Source organism: Diuraphis noxia, unplaced genomic scaffold (genome assembly GCF_037042655.1).
Source record: "Diuraphis noxia isolate RWA-SAM2 unplaced genomic scaffold, SU_Dnox_SAM2 contig0004, whole genome shotgun sequence".
Lineage (NCBI taxonomy): Eukaryota > Metazoa > Arthropoda > Insecta > Hemiptera > Aphididae > Diuraphis > Diuraphis noxia.
The window spans coordinates 16453807-16479136 of NW_028301714.1; the positions used below are offsets into that span (position 1 = coordinate 16453807).

At 29.4% G+C, this 25330-nt stretch overlaps 2 protein-coding genes across 2 annotated transcripts; one reads left to right on the forward strand and one right to left on the reverse strand.

The window, feature by feature from the left end:
• Positions 1-1480: 1480 nt before the first annotated feature.
• On the reverse strand, positions 1481-4446 carry LOC149055767 (uncharacterized). Its single transcript, XM_089226582.1, has 2 exons — positions 4342-4446; positions 1481-2187 (listed from the first exon to the last, which is right to left on the reverse strand). Exon 2 carries the CDS (start codon positions 2032-2034, stop codon positions 1615-1617), a length of 420 nt encoding a protein of 139 aa, XP_089082708.1. The 5' UTR covers positions 2035-2187; positions 4342-4446; the 3' UTR covers positions 1481-1614.
• An 8391-nt stretch (positions 4447-12837) lies between these two features.
• Positions 12838-18456, forward strand: LOC149055768 (uncharacterized). The gene is made up of 7 exons (XM_089226337.1): positions 12838-13047; positions 16253-16446; positions 16570-16758; positions 16907-17212; positions 17292-17533; positions 17788-17947; positions 18276-18456. Exons 2-7 carry the CDS (start codon positions 16254-16256, stop codon positions 18422-18424), a joined length of 1239 nt encoding a protein of 412 aa, XP_089082463.1. The 5' UTR covers positions 12838-13047; position 16253; the 3' UTR covers positions 18425-18456.
• The last annotated feature ends 6874 nt before the right edge of the window (positions 18457-25330 follow it).

Below are 25330 nucleotides of genomic sequence, written 5' to 3' on the forward strand. Positions count from 1 at the left end.
CAACTTTTTTTAGTAAAAATTATGGAGTTTATTATAATTATTCTGTGTGTGTGTGTAGATAGGTACTTGATTTATTATCAAAAAAATGCTTCGATTTTCAACTTCAGTAGTTTTTCAGTAGTTTAATTTTTTGGAAAATGATTCTAGTTAGTACATTGGGGATGTTCAATTTTTAAATTATCAGTACTTTTCAAAAGCCGGGAAAACAAAAAGAAAATAAAGGAAAAGCGGACATTTTAACGAAAGATCAATTTTTTCAAAATTAATCTTATTTTAAGATATATGGTGTAACTCTACAACACATTATAATAAATACTAGATATAGATACGCATAGATACTTGAAATTTTCACTGAATGAACAACTGGCGTTTAATATTCATGACAACATTTTAAAAATATTTCAAATCTTTTTAAGTTATTTATAGACATTTCAAATGTTCAATCTTTTTAATTTTTTTCTTTATGGATGATAATACAATTTTATTCGTAAGGTAAAAAGTTTCAAAATTGAATCCAAGGCTCCTAATAATATATTGTCATAACGGTAGTTAAAAAATATTAAAAATATTAGATTATATTATATAGTATATATATTTAATACATTATAATAAATTCAATATACTATACTATTTTTTTGAACATTTTACTTATTAATTTATATATTAATATCCTAGACTGACAAACCGTTTCCGTTTAGAATCATTTTTTTATATATTTTATATTTTTTTATATGTTTTATCATCGAATTCAAATTTAATACTATCCATTACAGTAACTCACTTGTAATCTACTATACAACAGAGTGAGATTTTTTTATACCTATTGATCTTGCATTATTTACACCAAATCACATATAGGCTGCATTTGTCATAAATCCTTGGTAACTGAACGATTCTATTACCTAAAATATTATCTTTACCATACTGCAGTATTGTATACTATTATAATATTAAAATATTATACACTTATACAGCTATAGTATACTTATAAGTTATTAGTTTTTGTAATATTCTTATATGGATTTTCTTCATATAGGTACCTAGTAACATTAGATTCATTACTTTAGTGTATGAGCTACATTTTATGGCCAATGCTTAACAGTCGTGTACACGGAATAATTTAATATAATAACATATAATATATCATACATATCTACAACCATTTTGTATTTTATAATTCAAATTTTCAAAAATTAATTTGCCCACATTTACAGAGTAGGTATTACAATTTACAATTAGGTATAATTCTACACGCTATTATAGCTATGTGTTACCTAGTATAATTGAATGATTGTATAAAGAGTTACTTTGATGTACCTATATAATACCTTAATACCTATACTAATATACTATTAAAACTTTGGACTTTTTCCGGTGTATCTAAAAATAAATAAATAAAATAATTGTATTTCTATATGTTTATCAACATAAATAGGTATGGGTAAGAACCTGTTCAAAGTCAAAAGCAAAAAACACAATATTAGGTATATAGACAGACAAAGTTTTTAAAATTTTATTGACAAAAACAAAATGTTTTAATGGTCATATATTTTATTACAGTATACTGCCGGTTTAAGTTGTCGCAGATCGATGGATTTTGATCGGACTGTCGGGTCACGGGCGCATGGCCAACACGATGTTGTACAGGACGTTGGCCTCGGCCAGCAGGACGACGGCCTGGGCTCCCAAGTCGCTGCGCAGCGGATCGACGACGGCCAGCAGCGGCCGGTAATACGCCAACAGGTCAGCCGCGAACCCCTCGATGACGGCCACGTGGCCAGCGCGGCTCAACAGCGGCGGCGCGGGCGCGTCCGGCTGCAGCGATCGGTAGTAGTGCCGGATGGCCATCCGGTTCTCCAGCACCCGTTCCATGTGGTCGGCGCAGCTGCCCCACAACCGGCCGTATTCGTCGACAACGGTCGGCGGATAGTACCATGGGCCACTGACGCCCGTCGTTCCGGCCAACCGGACGTTGTCGCGGAGTATATTCACCGCGGCCGCGGCAGCCGCCTCGGTCTCTGCTGTGTACGTCATATTGCGGTCAGCGGGCACGACAATTATTTGTGTTTTATTGTAGTAGGTAATACACGATGATGATTTCGATACGTCGTCGGACGAGAGTCGTATTATGTTACTTACGGTAAATTCCGAATCGGCGATACGACACAACACTACAGCAGCGCAACACTGCAGCAATTGAAAAGCGAGTGATAATAATATGACGATAATATTATTATAATATAATGATAAAACGACGGATTTAGGTACGTATGGAACGCAAGCACGAGCGAAAGTCAACGGTATTCTATTGTTGTTATTCAGCTGCTGTCTCGAACGACAAAATTTCACAACCGACTATATACCGACATAGAAATGAACTATGCTACGACGATGTAAGGACATAATAATATTTTCTTAGTTCGTGACAATCGTGTAACATACCATCGAGTAGACAAACCACGCCTCTATGGTGTTCAGTGTTGTTCACCGCAAAAATTAATAGCTAATAAAATATGTCTATGGCGGTTACTGGTAAGTATGATATTGTGATAACGTCTCTTATCTCACGACTCGGACGCCATGGATTGTTTAATGGTTTTACGCGTGACCGCCGCGCGATTCGCCATAGTAACCGCCGCCACGTGACCAACTATTTAATATTGTAATACATTCGAAAATGCATAATAGTAAAGTTGCGAGTTGTCTAAAAAATTCAGTACGCCATTGCACTTTCCAGCATGGCCCTATTAAAAGTATATGAAAAATATTAAATAACCATACATTTAACTTGCGAGGCTTTAAAATCAAAATACAGTTTACTGTATCTTCACTGGAGTTTGTACAATTAGGATTTTAACTGTAACTTCGCTATTGATCTTACCAAATTAAAAAAATGTCTATATTTTAAAATAAAATTATTTTTTTTAGTGTTTTAATCTATTTTTATTTTTAAAAATAATTTAATTATTCCTTTATATTTGCATAGGCCAATTATATTTAGATTGTCAATACACCCTCCGGATTTGAAAAAAGGATTTTTTATTTGCAAGAATCAAAGTATGAAATAGGTTTATTATATACTTCACAACAAAAAATACGAATATTTGTGAACTTAAGATTTTTATACTATATATTAAATTTATTATAAAAATCTGTAAGTGGATATTCCATCATTTCATGGTAGCATAATAGCACAAAAACTATCTCAAAAATATAAACAGTTATCCACTACAGCGTTTTTATTTAATTATTTCCAAAAAAATTGACCATATCTTTTTTGTAAAGTTTATTTTTCTGAAAATATTAAGGTTTCAAAATTTTATTTTTATTAGTTTCCTGATTTTTAATTTTTTTTTTTAGTTTCGAAAAAATTGCGAATTATTTAACATCGTAGTGTTACCGAACATGTGACGCATTGTGCCGCGTTCTTTCTCGTACAGCCGGACGAACACTTTCAGTGTGCCTAGTAGTTATAAATTTATAATCACATTTTATTTCTTCAAAAATGAAAAAAATATTAAAAATCGTGAAATTAATGTAAATAAAATTTTGAAATGTTAATATTATCAGAAAAATAAACTCTACAATATGGTTATCTTCAATTTTTTTGGAAATAATTAAATTTAAAAAAATATTTTATCCCAAAACATTAAAATAAATAAAAAAGGAAAAATTGTAGTTCTTTTCCCTGTGAGTATTATTACAAAACCAGAATTTTGATATCTCCATTATTTCGTGAGATATTGCAATATGGGTAAATCCTCGCAGGACACCCAAGGTTAGGTCCTTGGTTAGGAACGTATTTGTTCCAATACATATATTAATTAATATTTCTATTTCATACGAAATTAGCACTAAATGTAATTACTGATACTTTTGAATGAATAAATAGGTACAACTACAACTATTACTAATTACTATAATTATAGCTACCTATTATAAAATTATCATGTCCACGGCGCAATATCATGTTCTTATCTTATAAGAATAATGCATGTTTATATACCTACTTTAAAAATAACAAGCAGGCAAGCAGCACCAATGATTCTGAGGTTAAGATCCGATTCTTTGTCCAAAAAAATATATTACCTACCTAATGATTGACGAAAATTCAAAATGATTGTTGATAATGTACAATAATGTACAAAAATGGTGCCTACATATATATGGCAACACGAACGGTAACACACGAAATGTAAACATTTTCCGATTTCGAGATATACTTACTAAGACGTATACTCTTAGGTACATACGCCCGATGACGGTCAACGATCACCGACTTCATCAAACAATTAGATATCGTAGCAAAAAGGATTAAATTATTACAATACGCGTACCTACCTATCTGTATATTTGGCAGCCATAATGTCATATAATCTTCAATTCGTACGCGCCCCCGTGTTGGTGATCTCCGTTCGGTGAAATCACAGGTAGAAGACAATTTTGTTATAACAATGCCACCGAGAAACCTATCCATGTGTAATATATACTTAGGTACCTATATGTGTAATTAATATACTGTGGTATGGGCGTGTGCGCACACCCGCGCTGCGCTGTAACAGGGCGTGCCAACTCACTACAGTATAGGTGTATACCTACGTGAAACAGTGTCGTAAAGCGTATTATTTTTTTTACATGTATGAATAAATACCTACCCAAAAACTCTCAAAATATGTATTTGAATACCTACTACCAGGAATAGAATAATTATTATAGTACGAGAAAATAACCTTCAAATAAAATCCGTATAGGTACGATATAAGATGTATACTCTATATGTAACATTTTATAGTTTGTATTATTGTACATTAAACCAAAGTTTAAAACCTATTATTAATCAATTGTACATCACAATATCACATTCGTCATTTTGTATTTTGTTAGATATTTGGTATTAAATTAGTATTGTAAACAGAGGAGCTAGTAAGGACCATATTATATTCGAATACTCACTTCTATCGAAATGGTTGTAGGTATACTAAAATATAATATATATACAGATTATTACATCAACATTGAGTGATCCCTTCAAGCCTTGTACTATATAAGAACCCCCTAAATTATATTAAGCTTTATATAGGAGCTATCATGAACTCTAAACACACGAGAAACGCCCAAAAATATAAGTCTACGCATGTGCCTGTGTAATATTATGCTAAATGTACTTACGTTATACCTACGACTGCAGAAAAGTTGTTTATACAGGTTGATGCATACACATTAATATATTATGTAACTGCGTAATCTCCGAAGCTCCAAATTACAACAATATATTGTTAATAATTATAATATACGTGCATAATAATAGTTATTATTGTTTATGATATATTTGATATTTAGCCATTAGCCATTATCCGGTGGTATAGACAAATGGACAATAAAGTATTGCAGTGCATTGAATAATTATTGAATGGCACAACTCATTGTGTGACAGAACCGATTTATTATTTTGCGAAACCACTTGACTTAAACGAGTTTGAAGTGTTTGAACTCTGCCTGTTCGTCACGAATCGCGAATATATTTCACCAACACTATTTAAGTTGCCAGTTCATACAGGCGTATTACAATAAAAAATACACACGTTGCAATAAGACGAGTACTTTAAAACTTGTTTTTTAAAAAGCAACAATTATAACACGTATATTAAAAAATATTAACATAGGTATGCAGTTCTTGGACCTTTGTCAATGAGAATTATAATTATTATTGTTTGATTAAAGTCACAACGACGCAAGGTCCTACAAAATCGGTACCAATAATACTTTTTGCCAAAACGATAACTATGGATAAAAAAAACCCTGCGAAACTCCATAAAAATACAATTTAGATTCAAAGCGAAAAACATTTTTGAATTTATGATAGTAATAGTTATAATATATTTATGCACGCGTATATTTTTGCAGTATGCAAAATTCAAATTTCTCATAATCTATTCTATATAAGAATAAGAATGTTCTCTTGTTTTTACAAACTAAATTTAAAACCTTTTCGCAGAATTGTGTATATATTTTAATATGGAAAAAAATTCGATTAAACTTTAAAACGAAATTCACTTGACCAGCCATCAACCATTATTCCTAGATATGTATTAAATGAGTTGGTGTAAAAAAATAATAATGTTATGCCACTCGTCAAAACAATTATGATTACTTTTTGGTATTACATTTTTTTTTCTTGTACCTAATATGAAATGCATAAATAACCCGACAACATTCTTGTGTGCGCACGCGGGACAGCAATTATAACTCTCTCACGGTGTTCGGGTGTTCTCTACACGTCTATGTTACCACGCATCTATACTGTGTGTGTGTGTGTACATATTATAATAATATATACCATACAGGTATAGAACGATGTCGGGTGGGCGTGATCTCGTCCTTATGTTCTAATGCGTAATCGTTAACCGAAAAGAAAAAAAAACTGCATGAAAACAATAGGCTAGTTTTAAAATTTTTTTTCTTCTGTTATTATTACATTATTTTTATTCTATAATATTATTTATATATATATTATACATGCCGCTCACGCGCGCGCGTCCACCTGGGTCACGACGACTGGCGTTTATAGGTACATCCCGCAGAAATAAGCTACCTTTATAATAAATTTGAATTTGATTTATCGATCTACAGTCCGCGATCGTTGTCTTATACATTATATTATCCAATAGGCACCTAGGTATTATATATATATATATAGGATCAAGTATTATACTAAAAACGATCACCGAATTTCTAACTTGTGTATACGTACATGTACTATGTACCTACCTATATATAGTCATTATTCACCACGCATTCATCATTTTGAACACATTCTATTTTTAAGATATTTTTTGTTTCGTTTTGAGTCAAAGCGTGAACGGTTCGTGGACACTGTGTTATTTTGTATTATATATTAGTTTACCATAATCGTTACGACCTCTATCGGTATAATTCTGAGTAGGAGGTACACATACGAGTATATTTTAAATAATAATTACAAGACATCATGAAATATTTAGCATAGTTTATATTTTGTTCTGTTATCTTTTCAGATCGACTCGTTTAGAATAATATACAATATCACCGGGAGGCTAGAATGAACGTAAATCATAATAATATGTCATATTATTATTATTATTATTATATTATTCGCGGTGATCGGCATTTCCAAGTAAATTCTGAGCTAGTGCGGAATACGAAATCGAAAAAATATTGCGGATAAAGCAATTTAAAAAATATTAGAGGTGAGATAGACAGGGTTTCTTTACAGTGATAAAAAAAATACAAAATCACCTAGAGGCATTGTATACAGATGGCGTGTAAGAATTTAGCTTATTTTATAAATATTTAAATAAAGCGCGATGCGGGTAACGCGGTAAACCCATGGTATATGGTTATCTTCTATACAGTCGTAAAACACTATATTACATTGTATCATGAGTACGATGAAGGACTACTCTGAATAAGGCAACCAATTATTTTGTTATCGAAATGGCGAATGATGTCGTAAAAGTAAAAGACCTTTGTAGACAAAGGACGGGGAAGCGAATTATAATACTAAATGTATACATATATATCACCCACACCAATACAACATATTAAATTATGACGTAGAACCGCGATGCGAAGAGACCATGATCACAAAAGAAAGCGTGCGTGGCTGCATATTATCCCCTTCATGCATAGTGTGCCATATGTGGCACAAATTAGTTTTTCGTAATTTGTTGCTGTGAAAATATAGCTATGACGTTACAGCATATACGGCCAGATTCGGCACAAAAAAACGAACAATTTTGATGTAAGGTACATCCATCTAGCGGTAAAATTATGAAACAAAGATGAAATTTAATTCGCTCCAAATAAGTTTGTCACCAAGAGTCGTTATTACTTATTTTATGTTATCGTAACAAAAAATTGATACTACCGAATTAAAAAAATACCATTTTGTTCGTCTGTTTGTCAGCTTTATTTTAAAAGTAAGTACTAGTTTCTAAGTATAATACTTTTTGAAATATAACAAAAACTTAGTATGTGCCATATTTGGCACAACATGCATTCAAAACATAGTAACTGAATTTTTTTTTTAGCTCTAAAAATAAAAAAATACCACACTTAATATTGGACTTATGCATGAGTATCATAGAGCATATATTGACTATTGAGTGCATGGTGGCCGGAAATGGCGAAAATAAAAATTGTATACTTTAATGAATGATGGCCAATTATAGCACCAATAAACTTTTAGTGCATATAGTGCCATATTTGGCACAAATTAAACTTTGATCAACTTTAAGGGGAAGTTTGAATCAAATATTTTTTTAACTATTTTTCTCGTGATCCTGACGTCTTTTACTATAACCTCGTTTTTTTTCAGGGATAAATAAAAAGTTATGCATGAAGGGTTTATAATAAAAATAATAATATACCTGACGGGTCGGCACGTTCCGTTGTCGCAGAGTTTTGAGTGTTGAGCTTGAGGCCGTGCGGGCTGCAGGGCTGGTACTACGCACAGAAACGATCTCGACCACACGAACAAACGGTTTTCACGTCTCAGGGGTTCGGCTTTGAAAGGAGTACAAAAAAAAAATTAATATTAAATAAAACACGACGATAGCGATAACATAATTGGTTTCCGCCGGAGATGAACGCCGTAATGCTGCAGGCAGTATTCCGCACTCGTGGAATTTTCTGTGGTCCTGTATATATAACTATTTAAGGATTATATGTTATATGTTATTATTTTTCCTACATTTAGCGTGTTTTCATTATTCGTCGTGTTCTACGAGATTTTTCGTTACGTAACTGCAGCCCATCGTAGGTAAACGAAATCGAAATAAAACGATTTTCATATTCATTGCTATGTGATTGGGACAATATTATACACGCTCCTTCATATTATAAGAATAATGACCAAGTTCCACCATTTTAAAAGGGTATTAAATATCGTTTTTAAGTCCATCTATTACTTTATAATATAATATGAAATAAGATACTAAATAATTTGTACCTATGTGCGATCAATATATTTAGATATCTATATAAATATGTTTTCATTGTCCCCTGAAATAAATATTATAATGATTCGTAAATTTCAAAGACTGCGCAAGTATATTATATAAAGCGGAAATACTTATAGGATTTTGAGATATCATAAAGAATATTAATTGATTTTATTTAAAAAAATGTATATAACGTATATATAATATTATATTACAGCACGATATTTACAACTGATACTACCTACCTACATTATAATAAATAAATAATAATAATAACCAGTAATTTTATATAAATTAAAAACAGGTAAACATTGTGCTTATATAAAATAGTTTGTTGTTTAAATAATCTAATGATTAATATTTATTATATCGTATAATTTTGAAACTAGTATAGGTACCTATGTACTTAAAATAGAAGTGAGGATAGTGATCAAGCGGACTGAAATGTTTTTAAAAATCTCAAAGAATGCTGGACCAGGTTATCAGCTTTGCAGGCGTTAACATATGACAATTTGAATGGTAGACATTGGATGCGCACCACTAAATTTTGATTTAGCAATTAGCTAGCTCGACATAAATGATTAGCGAAGGAACTAAGCGGCTCTTTAAGAAACATTAATAATATAAATTAATGAATTAATGTAAGTACTAATAGTAGTAACTTACTGTAGTTCTTTTATCCATCTCTGTATCCATAAAATGCATAGTTTTTAGTGGATCTTTTTAAACATATTGTTTTAAAAAATAAAATAGGAACCACTGCATGTAGTGTAATGAGTGGCAAGTGCGGGAGTGAGCTATTTCAGTTGCAGAGGACAAGAGGCGAAGGCCGCATTTCGCCCAAAACTGTAATAATTGTCTTTTCACACGAGCCATACCTACTCACTATTTTTTCTCATGCCTCTGCGTTCATCTATCACAGCAAAAGTAATACTGCAGGCTGCAAGGATCTATACAACAACCAGCAGGCTAATCCTATTCTACGAGAACGATTTCATGAAAGAAAAATGTTTACGCGTCATGTAAAGTGGTTATAATATAATATATAATTATAAGATGCAACTAAAAGTGTATGTTTTGTAAGGACTGCAGTGGTATAGATTCAGTGTCTGCCGTCTGATTAAAGGATACGTCCGGCACGTTTAGGGATTTCCACTTTACTGCCAGCACTTTTTGGATTGATCAAATAATAATATATAGGTACAATATACCTGATTTAATCAATAACAATAAATTTCAACATTTGTGTAATGTATAATGATAGATATGAAGTTAATATATCTTATTTTAATACCTACTATGTTTAAACGTATAAAAAACAAAAAACAAAATTATTTTTAGTTTTAATGTTATTATTTATTCTGTTATGGTTCACCACTTACTCACATTATGCATATCATCGTATTCGTGTACATATAAACATACAATGTATAATTCATATCATATAGATATAATATAATTTATATTTGCGAGACCTGTATACAAATTAGTAACCAGAAATTCATCGATTTGCCTTTTTTTAGATGTTTACTGAATGTTAAACAAAATAAAATTAGATGATAATATATAGATGTATAGAATATATAGGTAGGTATGTAAAAAGTAGTCTATAGTTGTCCCATTTTGATTAGCATTTGATTAACTGCATATAGTCAGATTATTTTGTTGGCATGTATGTATATAATATATTGATATAGACGATATAGTCAATAAACGATGGCGGCGCCGCGGAAGCAACGCGAAAGCAGTTCACACGGGTCGTCGGTTAAAAATGAAAAAAAAAATAGATTATATATTTTGTACTATTATATTATTAATAGTTTTTAAATTTATGCTTCTTACAATCGATTGATATTTTATTAATGCCTATATATCAGTGGACAATTTGGTTTTTACTTAAAAAATCTTTGGTTAAGATTGCCTAACTATATTTTCAAGTTTTTTCACATCGTATAATATATATATATAGGTATATATACCTAGCTACTATGTAGTACTATTCGGTTCCGTGTCTTTAGAATATTACATATTATACAGACTGTGATAGTAGGTACCTACCAATGTAATTCTATAAAATAATAATAGTAATCAAAATAACAATGAAAATAATTAATAAGTAATAAGACAAATAACACATGCACGAGAACAAAAGAGCTGTCCACGCGGGTCGAAAGGGTGCGGCCGACTCCGGACGAACAGGAGGAGCACAGGGTGCACATCATACCATATCCCACATAGCATTTCGAAAATATTAATATTTTCACAATATTTGAATCATGTTTTATCTCAAATATTTAAGTTTAAATATTTTACGATTATTTTGAAAATATTTGATTTCCAAATATTTTTTACCAAATATAATCAAAACATTATCAAAACATTTCACATTTAATATTATAAATCTATTTTGCTTATAATCTTTTGAAAATATTTGATCTCTAAATATTTTTAACGAAATATAATCAAAACATTATCAAAACATTTCACATTTAATATTATAAATCTATTTTGCTTATAATCTTTTGAAAATATTTGATCTCTAAATATTTTTAACGAAATATAATCAAAACATTATCAAACCATTTCACATTTAATATTATAAATCTATTTTGCTTATAATCTTTTGAAAATATTTGATTTCTAAATATTTTAAATTTGACCAATTTTATTATTATATTATATAATATTATTATAATCAAAACATTTTCATACTGAATATTTTAATAATTCATTTTGCTATTTTTGTTTTGAAAATATATTTTGATCTCTAAATATTAGTTGTAGGTATCTAAATATTATGGAAACATGTTCAAAACACTTATTTTTAGGCAGAGCTATATTAAACAAATTTTATTCAACCTACCAAAGTTTGTTGTTTTAGTTTAGTTATAAACGGTCAATATAATATTATAGGGAACGGACCATTTACGTCGGCTCCTAGCTCCTACCATTTTTTGTTTTTAAATAATACATATAATTACACGGGATTTCGGTAATGTACTCGACGATGACGATGACATTCGTACGATTATAAAAATAATTTTCAAATAACGCAACTGAATATTTAGATAGTTTTTGGTCACGATGATGACGTTAGCCTATAGCCGTCGTTCTCGCTCGTTTCCTACAGGGAATCCCGTAGCTATCCGCCGTAGCCGTAGTTTTTTTTTTATTTTCGAAGAATATATAGTACGGTGACCCGTTATCGGATGCTGCTCGGTGAACGAGAAAAAAAAATATTATTAATTAACTTGAATACGATTATTAAACCGTTCAAATATTTTTTTAGATTAATATTTTGTTTATCTTTTTTACGTAAATCTTTTCGATGTATTTTAATAGTTATTCTGCTATTCGAGGTGGAGACGAATCCAACAAATCAGAGATCATCAAAATTGGTCCAGCTGTTCTTGAGTTAGGTATAAATGATGGGACTAATCCGACTTGTTTTATTTATATAAAAAATTTCTAATCAATGTTTATTAATTATTATAATGTTTTCCTATCGGTCGTCACTCGTCAGTCTGGCACTCGAAAGTCGAAATGTTTGATATAAATCAATAATTATAGTGAACACTGGACAATCTGTAGTAGTGGTGTAGTGCAGCTGGTCGAATATAATTATACATTATCGAAATAGTAAATAGTTGGAAAACCCAATTCTAATCGTCGTCGCAATCTTTGTTGTCGTCGCCATCGTCGCGCGTCGTCGCTTTATTAGTTATTCGTAATTATTACACATTTACACAAATTTTATTGTCATTATCGTAATCGTATCATATACGCGCATTGTCCGTACTTTTCAGTTTTCTGCATAGTGTATAAAATATTTAATATTACACAAATATCACTTTACCAGTTTACCAAAATAACGTTACAACTTTCATGTTCCATGAATATCATAGTTTTATTTTCATTTGATAGTTGATGCTTCGTCTTATAGTGAGTCGTGCCTTGTAATTTTGTGTTTTACTTTTTATGTTTTTATTTATAAATCCAACGTCAAGTGTCACACTTTCACCGACCGAAAAATAGTATACTATTATTATAATATATTGACAATAATGTAAGTATAATTCAATTATTCTATAATAGTATTATTATAATATTAAATAATTATTCAACATTATGGACTATGGTCCTCGACTTTTTTTTATTATTTATTCTAGGTATATAGGTAACTATTTGACTGTACCATAATAATATATATGGTACTTAAAATGTTTAGTGTGGGATTATTATATTATCTAGTTATTAGTTACACATTTTTACTAGACTTTAAATACCTATTTTTCCAAAAAATATTAATAAATAATATTTATTATTTAGATTATATTTGGAGAATTGTGGTGTAAAAAATGTTTATAACTAAAGCTGATTTAAATTACTTTATATTGCGTATAATTGTTAGTTAATAAACTTGTTAATATTATGTGCCTATCATGTTCTATATTAATATTGAAGTATATTGTTTCACGTTTGCATTTTAAAATGAACTATAGGAATAGAGATTAGGTAGAGAATAATTTAGTTTTAAACATTTATTACCTTAATAAATATACTATAATATAATATATCAGGATTGGCATGTATTTTACACATAAATGTACTATTAGTAGGTATTATACATAAGGTATGTATAATATATAGTATTATGTTTCAAAATTAACTTTCAAAAAAGATGTTACAATGCTAACTATTAAGTATTAAATATAAAATATAAGTATTGGACTTTTTTTGTCAGATTCATGATTGCATTTTAACCTTTTGATTAATATGATTAAATTAATTCTGTTATAAATATAACTATTAAATTGAATATTTTAATATGAATACAATTAAAGGCAAAATATGGAAGTATACATTGAATTATTGAACTATACCTATAGTTCAATGTTTAAATAAATATATTTATTTTTTATGTTAAAATTTAATTTAATTTAAAGGTATTCTTGTTTCATTAGTAATTGTAACATTTTTTACTTAAGATTAAACAATGTAAATAAGTAAGAAAAAAAAGAAAGAGAAATGTAAATGTGTTATATATATTGTTCATGTTTTGATGTATAAAACAATTAGAAATATATACAATTAGGTATGCATTATTATTATTCTTATAAGTAATATAAGAATAAAAAAAATTAATGATTTTCAGTTAAAAATGCATGGTTCATCAAGTTATAGAACAAAACGTAGGCGAATTACTGATGAATTACTAGCTTTAGTAAGTTCTTCGGAAAGTTCTGATGATGACCATGATGGTGGTACACTAAATATAATAACCAATACTTTAACAAATAATATTCAAGAACCACCTGTTATACCTGCCTTGGAGAAAAATATTTTGAAAGAAATTGGATCAACACAATCCATACATAATAATTTTTTTGAAAACAAAGATTATAATCTTCAAGAAATCGTTAATGAAAGTCTTAGGAACTGGGCTACTAATTTCAATATTCCACAAAATGCTCTTAATGCTCTTCTAAAAACGCTTAAATATGATGCTGGTCTTTCATTTTTACCTAAAGATTCTCGCTCTTTACTTAAGTGTAAATCTACAAAAATAACAAACTTAAGAAATGTAGAACCAAAAGGTTTTTACTATCATTTTAGTTTAAGTGCTGGAATTATTAAATGCTCATCCATTTTTGCTTTGCCCGATATTATTAAAATAGCAGTGGGAGTTGACGGATTGCCTTTATCCAAGAGTAGTTCAAGCCAATTTTGGCCTATATTGGCTTATATAGTTCCCAATCATCAACATGTTTTTCCTATTGGGATATATTATGGTCATGAAAAACCTCAGTGTAGTGATGACTACTTAAAAGACTTTATTTCAGAAGCTGTTTTCCTTACTTCAAATGGTATAACTGTTAATAATATCAAAAAAAAAATTTTAATTGATGTGATATGTTGCGATGCACCAGCTAAAGCATTTCTTTTAAAAATAAAAGGACATTCAGGGTTCTTTTCTTGTACGCGTTGTACAATTGAAGGCGAGTATCGGCAAAACCGTGTTTGTTTTCCCTATTTAGAAAATGGTAGCACTAGTAGAACACATGACGATTATATATCATTGAAGCATGAAGAGCATCATTCGTCCTCTACAACCTCCAATATATGTTCAATTTCAAATTTAGATGCAGTCAAATCATTTTCAGTGGATTATATGCATTTGGTGTGTTTAGGTGTTATGCGTAAACTAATTCATTTATGGATGGGTAATACTAAAGGACCAGTGAATACACGTTTACCTAGCTGGAAAGTAAATCAAATAAGTAGTGCACTTCATAATATTAGAAAAAAAAACATTACAAAAGATTTCTCCCGTAAGCCACGAGCTCTTGTAGAAATTAACCGTTGGAAAGCTACCGAGCTTCGGCAGTTTTTATTATATACTGGCATAATTGTTCTGAAAAATAAATTATCTGATGATTGTTATCAACATTTTTTAACACTTTCTATTAGTATGAGGATTCTTTTAAGCCCGAATCTTAAAAAATTAGTTAATTATGCCCAGAAGTTACTGGATTACTTTGTCAAAACATTTGAGCAATTATATGGGTCCCACTTAATTTCTCACAACGTACATGGGTTATTACATTTAACTGAAGACTACAAAAGATATGGACCTCTTGACAATTGCAGTACTTTTCCCTTTGAGAACTACATGAAGAATCTCAAAAAAATGTTACGTAAACATGACAAACCACTACAACAAGTTGTGAAAAGGTATGAAGAACAATCTTATTGTAATAACAAGGAAAATTTTACCAAAGACAAATTTGTCTTGACACCATTAAATCCTGACTGTTATGTCTTAACTGAACAAGGTGATGTGGTGAAAATTGATTCAATCATTAAATCGAACGAAAAAGACATTGACACTATTACTGGACGAATGTATATGACAAAAGACAACTTCTTCGAATCTCCATTACATTCATCAAAAATTGATATCTTTGTAGTTAAGAATCTTTCAGAACAAAAAAGAGATTGGAAAAAATTAGATATAAAATGTAAATTATTATTCTTAGAATTTGAAAACCAACAAATTGCTATGTCTATTCTGCATAGTTATTAGTATTATTGGTTTCATTATTATTATTACTATTTTTTGTATTATTTGTATTATATATTATGTATTATTTGTTGTATTATATTTGTATAATAGTGTTATATGATTGAGGTAGAAAATAATTAAAACAAAAATAAAACTGCTATCTACCTATTATAAAATAGGTCTTAAAAATATTTAAATTTAATAGCATGTGGAGAGTTGTCAATTTCGAAGAAGATAATACAGTTGATGTTGTACCAGATTTCTGGTTTAAAAATGGCTACTGTGAATGGCCTAATAAAACCAACAGAATGGATGCCAAAACATCAATTAAACGACGCATGAAACCAGATGAGATACATTTTACAAAATTCAAAGCACGGTCCTTATTAACTAATATTGGTAAATACTAAATTTCAATATTATATATGCTATATAAAAATTAATAAAATAACAATTATAGGATATAATATAATTTTTTTTCTTTTATCATAATCATATAAATAAGCTGATTAATTTTTACAGCTACTTTTCAAGAAGCCGAAAGCAAAGCAATGAAAGCACAAGTGACATCCGAATTGTCGTCTAATGAAGATGAAATTAACAACGCTACAAGAAAACGAAAAATAATTGAAAATGATAAATCCTTAAAAACTAACACTGTCGTATCACAATTAGCCAAACCTCCTACATATTTTGAAGAATCTGAACCAGGTTAGTGTTCAAGTTTCTCATTTTATGTTTTATATTCATGGATACTGATATAATATCTTTATTAATGTATAAACTTCATTATGTAATATATTATAATACATTTTAAGGAATCTGTGATTTTTAATGAATATTTTCAATTTTGTTTTAGAGTCAACAGCAGATGACTCAGATGAAGATACTACTTATACACCGGCTATTTCATTTGATTCATTATTTTGTGTTTCCAATGAAATGGGATCAATTGAAAGTAAAGCAGGATCTACTGTGAATCTACCTGCTACTAGTGCTACAAAGATGACCATTGATAATTGTGTATCTTCTGGTTCAGGAAAAAAAAAAAAAAATTACCATGCAACATCAGACAACCAAGATGTTGCAATTAATAAAAAATTGCCCCAACATGACTTATTTATTTCACCATCAACAGCTGCAGAAAACGATACTGATAATCAATGTATGTTTTATTATTATTACTAATTTGTATATTGTTAAATTAGTCATGTACCTACTATAGTTGTTTAAATTTATTTCAGCTTTTAAAAAGTTTGTAAAAAGATCTCTCACAACTCTAAAATATGATGTTGAAAATGTACACAGACGTATTGATGGTTTAGAAACTCTACTGGAAAAAATTCATGATAACCTATCAGGACAGTCAATAAATAATTCATCTTTTATAACAATTGAAGAAGATATTCTTGTTGTTAATGATGATAATGATCTTAAGATATTAGAAGATAAATTGACAAATGATTCATTATACAGATCTATAGTGGTATATATTTTAAAATTTAAAACATTAATATAAAATATACAATACATTAGAATATTATATAATATAATTTATGTATAATATAGTACTGTCAACTATATTACCTACATGTTTTATTTAATATATCATATGTTGGAATATTTATAAATTGATTAATCAATTGTTTGTTTATAAAGTTACATGATTACAAATAATACTAATGTATAAATATCATGTAAAACCATTACAAAACATAATATTGAGATGAACTTTTGTAGATCAAAACTTTATCTCGCTTTTCAAGCAATTCTTTGGCAGAAACAATCCGAAAGATTATGCAAAAAATGTTCAGTGACACATTTCTTATGAAATTCTCATACATTGGCTTTAAAGGGAAAAGTCCATTTTCAACGTTGCAATGTTGCGGTGTCATATTTGGTAAGTAACAAAAAAAATTATATTTATATAATATAAAAATGAACTATTCTACATAATATATCATGAATCCTATATTAGGTAATAATTTAAATTGTTATAATATATACATTATATCTTATGGTCTTAAAAAGTAAATAAAACAATTCTTTAAACTATGTTTTTACCGCATAATGTAATAATATATGTTACATAATATACGTTTACATCATAAATATTTTAATTATAAAATTAAGTTTCAATAAATTAATTTGAAATAATGTATGTTACATCTATTTTTTATGAAAATAAAATAAGACTGTTAATTAATTTATATATTTGTTTATTTTAGATGCAGTTCGTTCAATAAAAAAATATGCAGATGTTCCAAACATTGATATAGAAAAGCCACTGAAAAATTGGATGGCCCAAGCAGCACAGCGAGAAAAAATTAAAATACAAAAATCATCCCAAGACTTATTAATTAATGAAAATAATTAAAATAAATAAACAATAATATTATGTATAATAAATGAATTTATTTTTTAACTTCATACTACTATCCTACTATAATTTCTTATTTTTTATATTCTGTTTATATTATTATTTAAATAATCCTTTTTAAGTTGCTATTCAAATATCAATGAATTAAAATCATGATTCATGTTTCAGAATATTATTTCAGATACTAGGTTTAAAATATAATAGTAACACAATAATATGTCATGTAGAAATGATAGTATTAATACTATTGTTACTGTATAGTATTATAGCAGAAGCTCTTATTTTAGCATAAGGTTTTAGTTACAAGCAGAGACGGAGTGGCCCACCGGGATACCGGGAAAAATCCCAGTGGCCTGGAAGCTTAATGGCCCGTTTACTTAAAGTATAGATAGACAAGAAACATGAAAATAATGTAGAGTAAAGAGAGAATTTATCTATCTTTATACTTAAAAAATTTTCCTGGTCTGAATTTTTTTCAAGTACCCAAACATTTTAAAAATATTTTTCAGGAATAATTTAAGAAATATTTGTTTCTAAACGTTTTTAAAATATTTGAAGTACATGATTTTAGAAATATTATGACAAAATGTTTTGAAAATATATTACCAAAATATTGTGGAAATATTTTTTCGCCTGCCAAAAAATGTTTTCCAAATGTTTTGAAAATATTTTAAAATATTCTAACAACATTAATCAAATATTTTCATTTTTTGTATTAACATTTTCACAATATTTAAAAAATATTATTTTGCTATGTGGGATGGGTATATTTTATGAACAATTGTATATTATGTGTAGGTACGTGGTATATTCAACTCGGCGGTCACGTTGTCGAAGACTATGAAGAAGCATTTAAAGTAGCGGCGGTAAGCGGTTCCGCGGCTTAGTCACGCCTACCCCGGTGCGTGTGTGCGCCGAGTCGGAGATGATGTATAATTTACTTATACACGCACTATAGCTATACATATTACATAAATTTTGTATTATATAACATTTTATATATATTTATACGAACGCTTCTAAAATGCATCGAGCTGCACCAGCCCGACGCGATTAATGTACAATATATGCATCATGCAGTGTAATTAACAGGTAGGTTTATCGTATATACTATATGATATACATATATATACACAAATAATGTTTACTCCGTAAGCACTTCTTAGATGTATACATTAGATATCATATTATATTGTAATATTGTATATATCTTTTTCGTCTCACACTGCTCCCCGAGTACGGTATGACGTTGAGGTCCTACTTCGAGGAGATAGAAAAACATTGAAAACAAAAATAATAAGTATTAACATATTTAGGTATTAGGTACCACCCCATCTTTCCCTACCCCTTCCCCCATCGATGGCACATAGACCGTTGTTAGGTTAATATCACATTATATATAATTTATCATTATAGACACATATACATATATCTACGTATATATTTTACATAGTAGCGGTGGGTCCCATATAAAATAAAATATATATTATGTGGATATACCTACTCACCGGAGCCGACTAAAGTTTTTCTGATATACCTAACGCTTTATTTTTTTTCCACGCTGAACACATGCACCCGCACGACCGCACCTAAATACGTACCAACAATAATAACAATAATTTCTTTTTATCGTTTATACGGGAGGCGGTCGTCCCCGAACCAAAGCCGCCCACCCTACATAATATTGTATATCGTTACACACTCGCGTCGCATATACACACAATAATATATATATCTGGCTTTGTCGTTGATACCTTAAACCCATAATATAATATATTAATACATTTCATAAAGAGAGACGTGTAATTAAACCTGGCGGCAGCCTATAATGTGTGTGTGTGTGAGTACGAGCGTGCACGGTGTATATTATAATATGCGCATACGTTTTTCTGGCGGATATACATTTATATTATATTCGGCGGTCGTCGCGTGGTGGCCTACGGCTACCCTTCATTTTTCTTTTCACCATATAGAACTACTTCGGTAAGTACAGGCATATATATAATGTGTGTGTGTGTGTGTGTATAATAGGCATTAGCTGGTTATGTTATAATATATACGCACGTAAGCGTATTATGGTAGACGAATTGCGGCTATACACGTGCATATAAATATATATAGGTACCCCCATACGTATACAAAATCACCATAATGGTCTATAATATGAATACATCAACTGCGTGTTTATTACAATATCTGGATATGCGCGTGTATTTGGATTTACATCCCCTTTCCACCAGTCCCTTCCTATGACCCACCTCGACTATATCATAAACGCGAACGACGGACGCGTCAAGTCCGCCTCCGAATTATCGTTCATTTTTTTTCTCCCATTAATATAATAAAATAATATTATAATATGTAGGTACCCCACGTTGTGTATTATTATCATTATGCACTATAAGAAGTTTCTACATAAATGAGAGTGCGTGACTATATATATATATCATATATTATGTGATATGTGCAAGCAAAAAATATTTAATAACATATTATATACATTATCAGTTTATAAACTCGTCTTAAAATGGCGGCCACGTACTGTATACGCACATACATCAGCAGGACAGCAGCTATTATGTGTATAATATAGGTCGTTGCGCCCAAAGGCGCAGGTCGGATAATTTTTGAATGGAGGGAAACGACAAATCAGGATTGGTCAAATTCATAGCATAATACAATAATTTTTCAACCAAAAGAAAAAAAGAAAAAGGAATTATATACTCCAGCTACGGTTTGTTTTAAATTGTTGTCTAAGTAATAATTATGTAAGTACTTAGAGACGAACAGTACGCGTATGCAAAATTTACGTATAGGTAACAGCTGCAGGTACATTATAGGTATATAATGTGTGAATAGTATATATAATATTATAACTACCGCGGCGACGGCCGACGAGTACAAAATATACGCATCGGATGCATCGTACGCGAGTATATATAGGTGTACAAAACAGTAAGTGCGCAAATTTATATGTATTATTGTTTTGTCATAATGGTTTTCATTGTGCGACGCGGCGGGGGCGGATTTCGCGAAAGCCGAAAGGGTGCAGTGGTGGCCTGAATATAATATATAAGTGCACAAAATATTATAATTGTATACAACCTATTAACCTAATATATTATAATGCGCGCGAGTACCTAATAATATAATATTTATGCGTGAATAAAATAATAAGGGACTCGGCGACGACAGTTGGTGTGTATCCGTCTATACGCGCGGTGAATGCGTGAATGTAAGGAACAAAACAATATGCGAAAAAAACAACGCATAAAACGCGAGTAATGGCCAAGGTATAAAATGTATTATATAGGTACATGAATATTATTGTGCACGGGGAACAACGTGAGGTAGAGTATTTAATAATATTATGTACATTGTACACAGACTTTGGGCGTCACGCTGAGGACGCATCTGTTGTTACGAACAAACGAACTGTTCAATGTGCATTTTCGCCACGGTATCTATACATAAATTTATACGAGTATAATATGTAGTATTTACATGGAATAACGGGGCGTCCATATTGTATTTGTATACATATACAGGATGATTCATAATTTATGTTACGGCTATTTTACCATATATAAATATTCAAAATAGAGAATAATGTATGATACAAAAGTTTCTTTTACTTAGAAACATCTATTATGATTTCACAATTTTAAACTTGTTAAAACATTTTAGGAGGGTCGGAGGGGGTCAACTTTAGAAATTCAAATGGAAACCCATACTTTTTTGCAATCATACCCGTATAATGTGAAGGTTGAAGGAAGTTTTTAAATACATTTTAGCGAATGAACAACATTATTAATTAATGCAAAACTTTATGCTTGAGAACTATTTACAATCAATGTTATAAATCGCAATAAATTGATCTCATGCCAACAAGTAGGTACCTAATGATGTAACTTATCAGTTATCACGGGGACTGGACCAAGCCATAACACCTTAAAAGATTGGGTCGGGAACACTTCTCTAACAAAGTTAATCAATTCAGTCGATTAGAGAGAACATTTTAGCTGAGTTTTCGCCACTATTTTATTAGGCGTCTCGAACAGACTTTATTAAGATTATGAAATTATTATAAAATTTAAAATATTTTAGCGGCAAACGAAAATTAAATATCACAATAATTTATTGTTGTTGTAATGAAATCAAAAATCCAGTGTGCTTGGCACATAAATAATTTATTGGAGTTTCGAGTTTTGAATGCTGCATTGGGTGTTTAAACACCACTATAAAAAATTTAAACAAACGTTTCGGCGTTAATAACCGTTATTATTCGGGTTGATATTGGTTAATATGGGTGTTTATTAGTGAAGAAAACAATTTAACAATTGAAACCTTAGATCATATACCATGGATGGAGCCACAAAGTATTATTTTGAAGTCTATATTAGCGACGAGTCTCTGTTTTAGGTGTTCGATATGCGCATGCGCGATTTATTTTGTCCTGTAACTATTATCAAATACTATATACGATAATACAGGACACTGGCATATAAAAACTGGCGAATTATTTCTTATCATTGCCCCGCGAGATTGTTAAAGTAGTTGCCTATTTTACTCCTTGAAATGTTTATAAATACAAATTAATTTAGAACACCGATTTCATTTTATTGTTTATTTTCTAATGCCAATCAACGATTATAATTTTTAGTTAGAAATATTAAATTATTTAGATTTTAGATTATATAGTATTTGCATATTTACACATACTTAAAATCTCCATAAGTTCATAAATCCTATTGGCAAGGCTGGGCAAGTTAACTAATTATTTTAACTCGTTAAGTTAAGTTAATACAGAAAAATGTAAGTTTAGTTTAAAATTTAAAGTTAGTTTTCTTATTTATTTAACTCGTTAAAAGTTAATTTGAGAAAAAAGTAACTTAACTTAGTTAAAAATAAGTTAATTTTCTTTTTTCATGTACAATAAATTATCATACATTTTTATCAAAGCTTAACAAATAACACAATATAATGGAAGTCTAACTATTTTCAATAAACATATGTAATTGTATTAATTACAGTAGGTACTTAGTAAGTACTACTTACATACTTCAATCAACTATAAAATCTAACAAAACAAATAAATTACTTCAATGTATTTTTTTTACCTACACGTTTTCCAAAATGATGGCTTAACTTAAAAATTTTTTTTCTTGTTGATACCCATTAAATTTGTTATTAGGATTTAATTAGATAAATTACACATATATAACATTTTTGTTTTATAATAATATATTATATATATACATATTTTCTGCGAATAAGCAGAATAAAATAAAATATTATTATCTAATACTATTATTATTACTCGTAAATCGTTTCCCAAATTTTATATAGGTAGATAGTTGTACTTATACACGTTATTCTAATATATAATAGGCTATTGGGTAATACGATAAACAATATAATGTTAAATGTAAGCTTTATAGTAGGTATTAATTAAATGTAATTCAAAATATATATTACACTTATATATTTTACTTTTTTCATAATAATTATACAACACAAATCAAAATATGAAATTATAACATAAGTGCTTAAAACTGAATATCTAATAATAATAATTTTCAATTAAATAAACATTGTACTCAAACGTGAACTACTTTTTTCAACTTTTTATTTTTTGAACATTTATATTGGTTGAATGAATCATTGAATTTCTTCTCATAGCAATTAATACTCACATTTAAAAAATTATCCAAAAATTGAGAATTGCAGTCTTCACATATACTTAATGAGTACCTTTTACAAATATGGCTTATAATAAGTTTAAGATCCTTTTTTAAATTACATTTTTTTTTTTTAGAATAAGGTTTTTAATGTTTGCATGAAAAAGTGCCGAAACATGTTTAGTAAATTCCAATGTTTTGGCAAGAGGATAAAGTAAACTGCAGCCATCATATTCTTTTATACCAATGTGTGTATTATCAAGATCAAATTTTTTATTAGTATCCTTAGTGGCCAGTTTTTCAATACATGATTTATGATCCAATTGACTACAAACCCAACCTGTTACATAAGCGACACTATTTGCAGTTTCATCCTTCATTAAAATATACTCAATATTCATTGAACTATAGTAATCATCAATATTATCTATTTCTTTTGATTCATTATATGATCTATCTAATGTGATAATTGAAGTTTTTATGTCTTTTGATAAAGCCAAAAATTCAGAAGCATCTTTTTCGCAGTTGCCAGTTGGCATTATTTGAAGGACTAATAAACATATTACACATATTCGTACGGATTTCTGATTAAATTTTTGATGCATCTGGTGTTATGTTATTACCTCCTTTAGCTCTTAAAACTGAAAATAATGATTCAATACAATCTTGGGTTAAGCGTCTCATTAACAAGTATTCAATACCATATTTTTCATTTAATTCTTTAAACAACATTTGCACACAAATAATATTTTCTTGCCAGCCTATTATACAAGGTGGTAAACTTCCTCTTTTATTGTTTATTTTCAACTCTGATAAAAATTTTAAAGCTTTTTTGAAAAAATCCCAATGTAAAGAGTTTTTGGTTAATGGTCTTTTTAGAACAATAGGCTCATTTAATTTTATGCTATTAAAAACATCAAACAAATCATTAAAAAATTTAACAAATTTGGCTGTATATGCTGCTCTAGCTGATAATTTATTGAATGATACTAAAGTCAAAAAACCAGCACTCACCGAATTACTTAAAGTTTGGGTTGCTAGACATACTCGCATTGGTGAAAAAGGGGGTAGATCCAAATTAATTTTTTTTACTTCCTTGCTAATCTTGGTTTATTATTACAATCCACTTTATAAAAATCTTCTATATCTCTCCAACTGTATAATTCATTTGCATTTTCAAAAGTATATTTTTTAAAATTGTTGCTTACTGATTTCAGTAAAT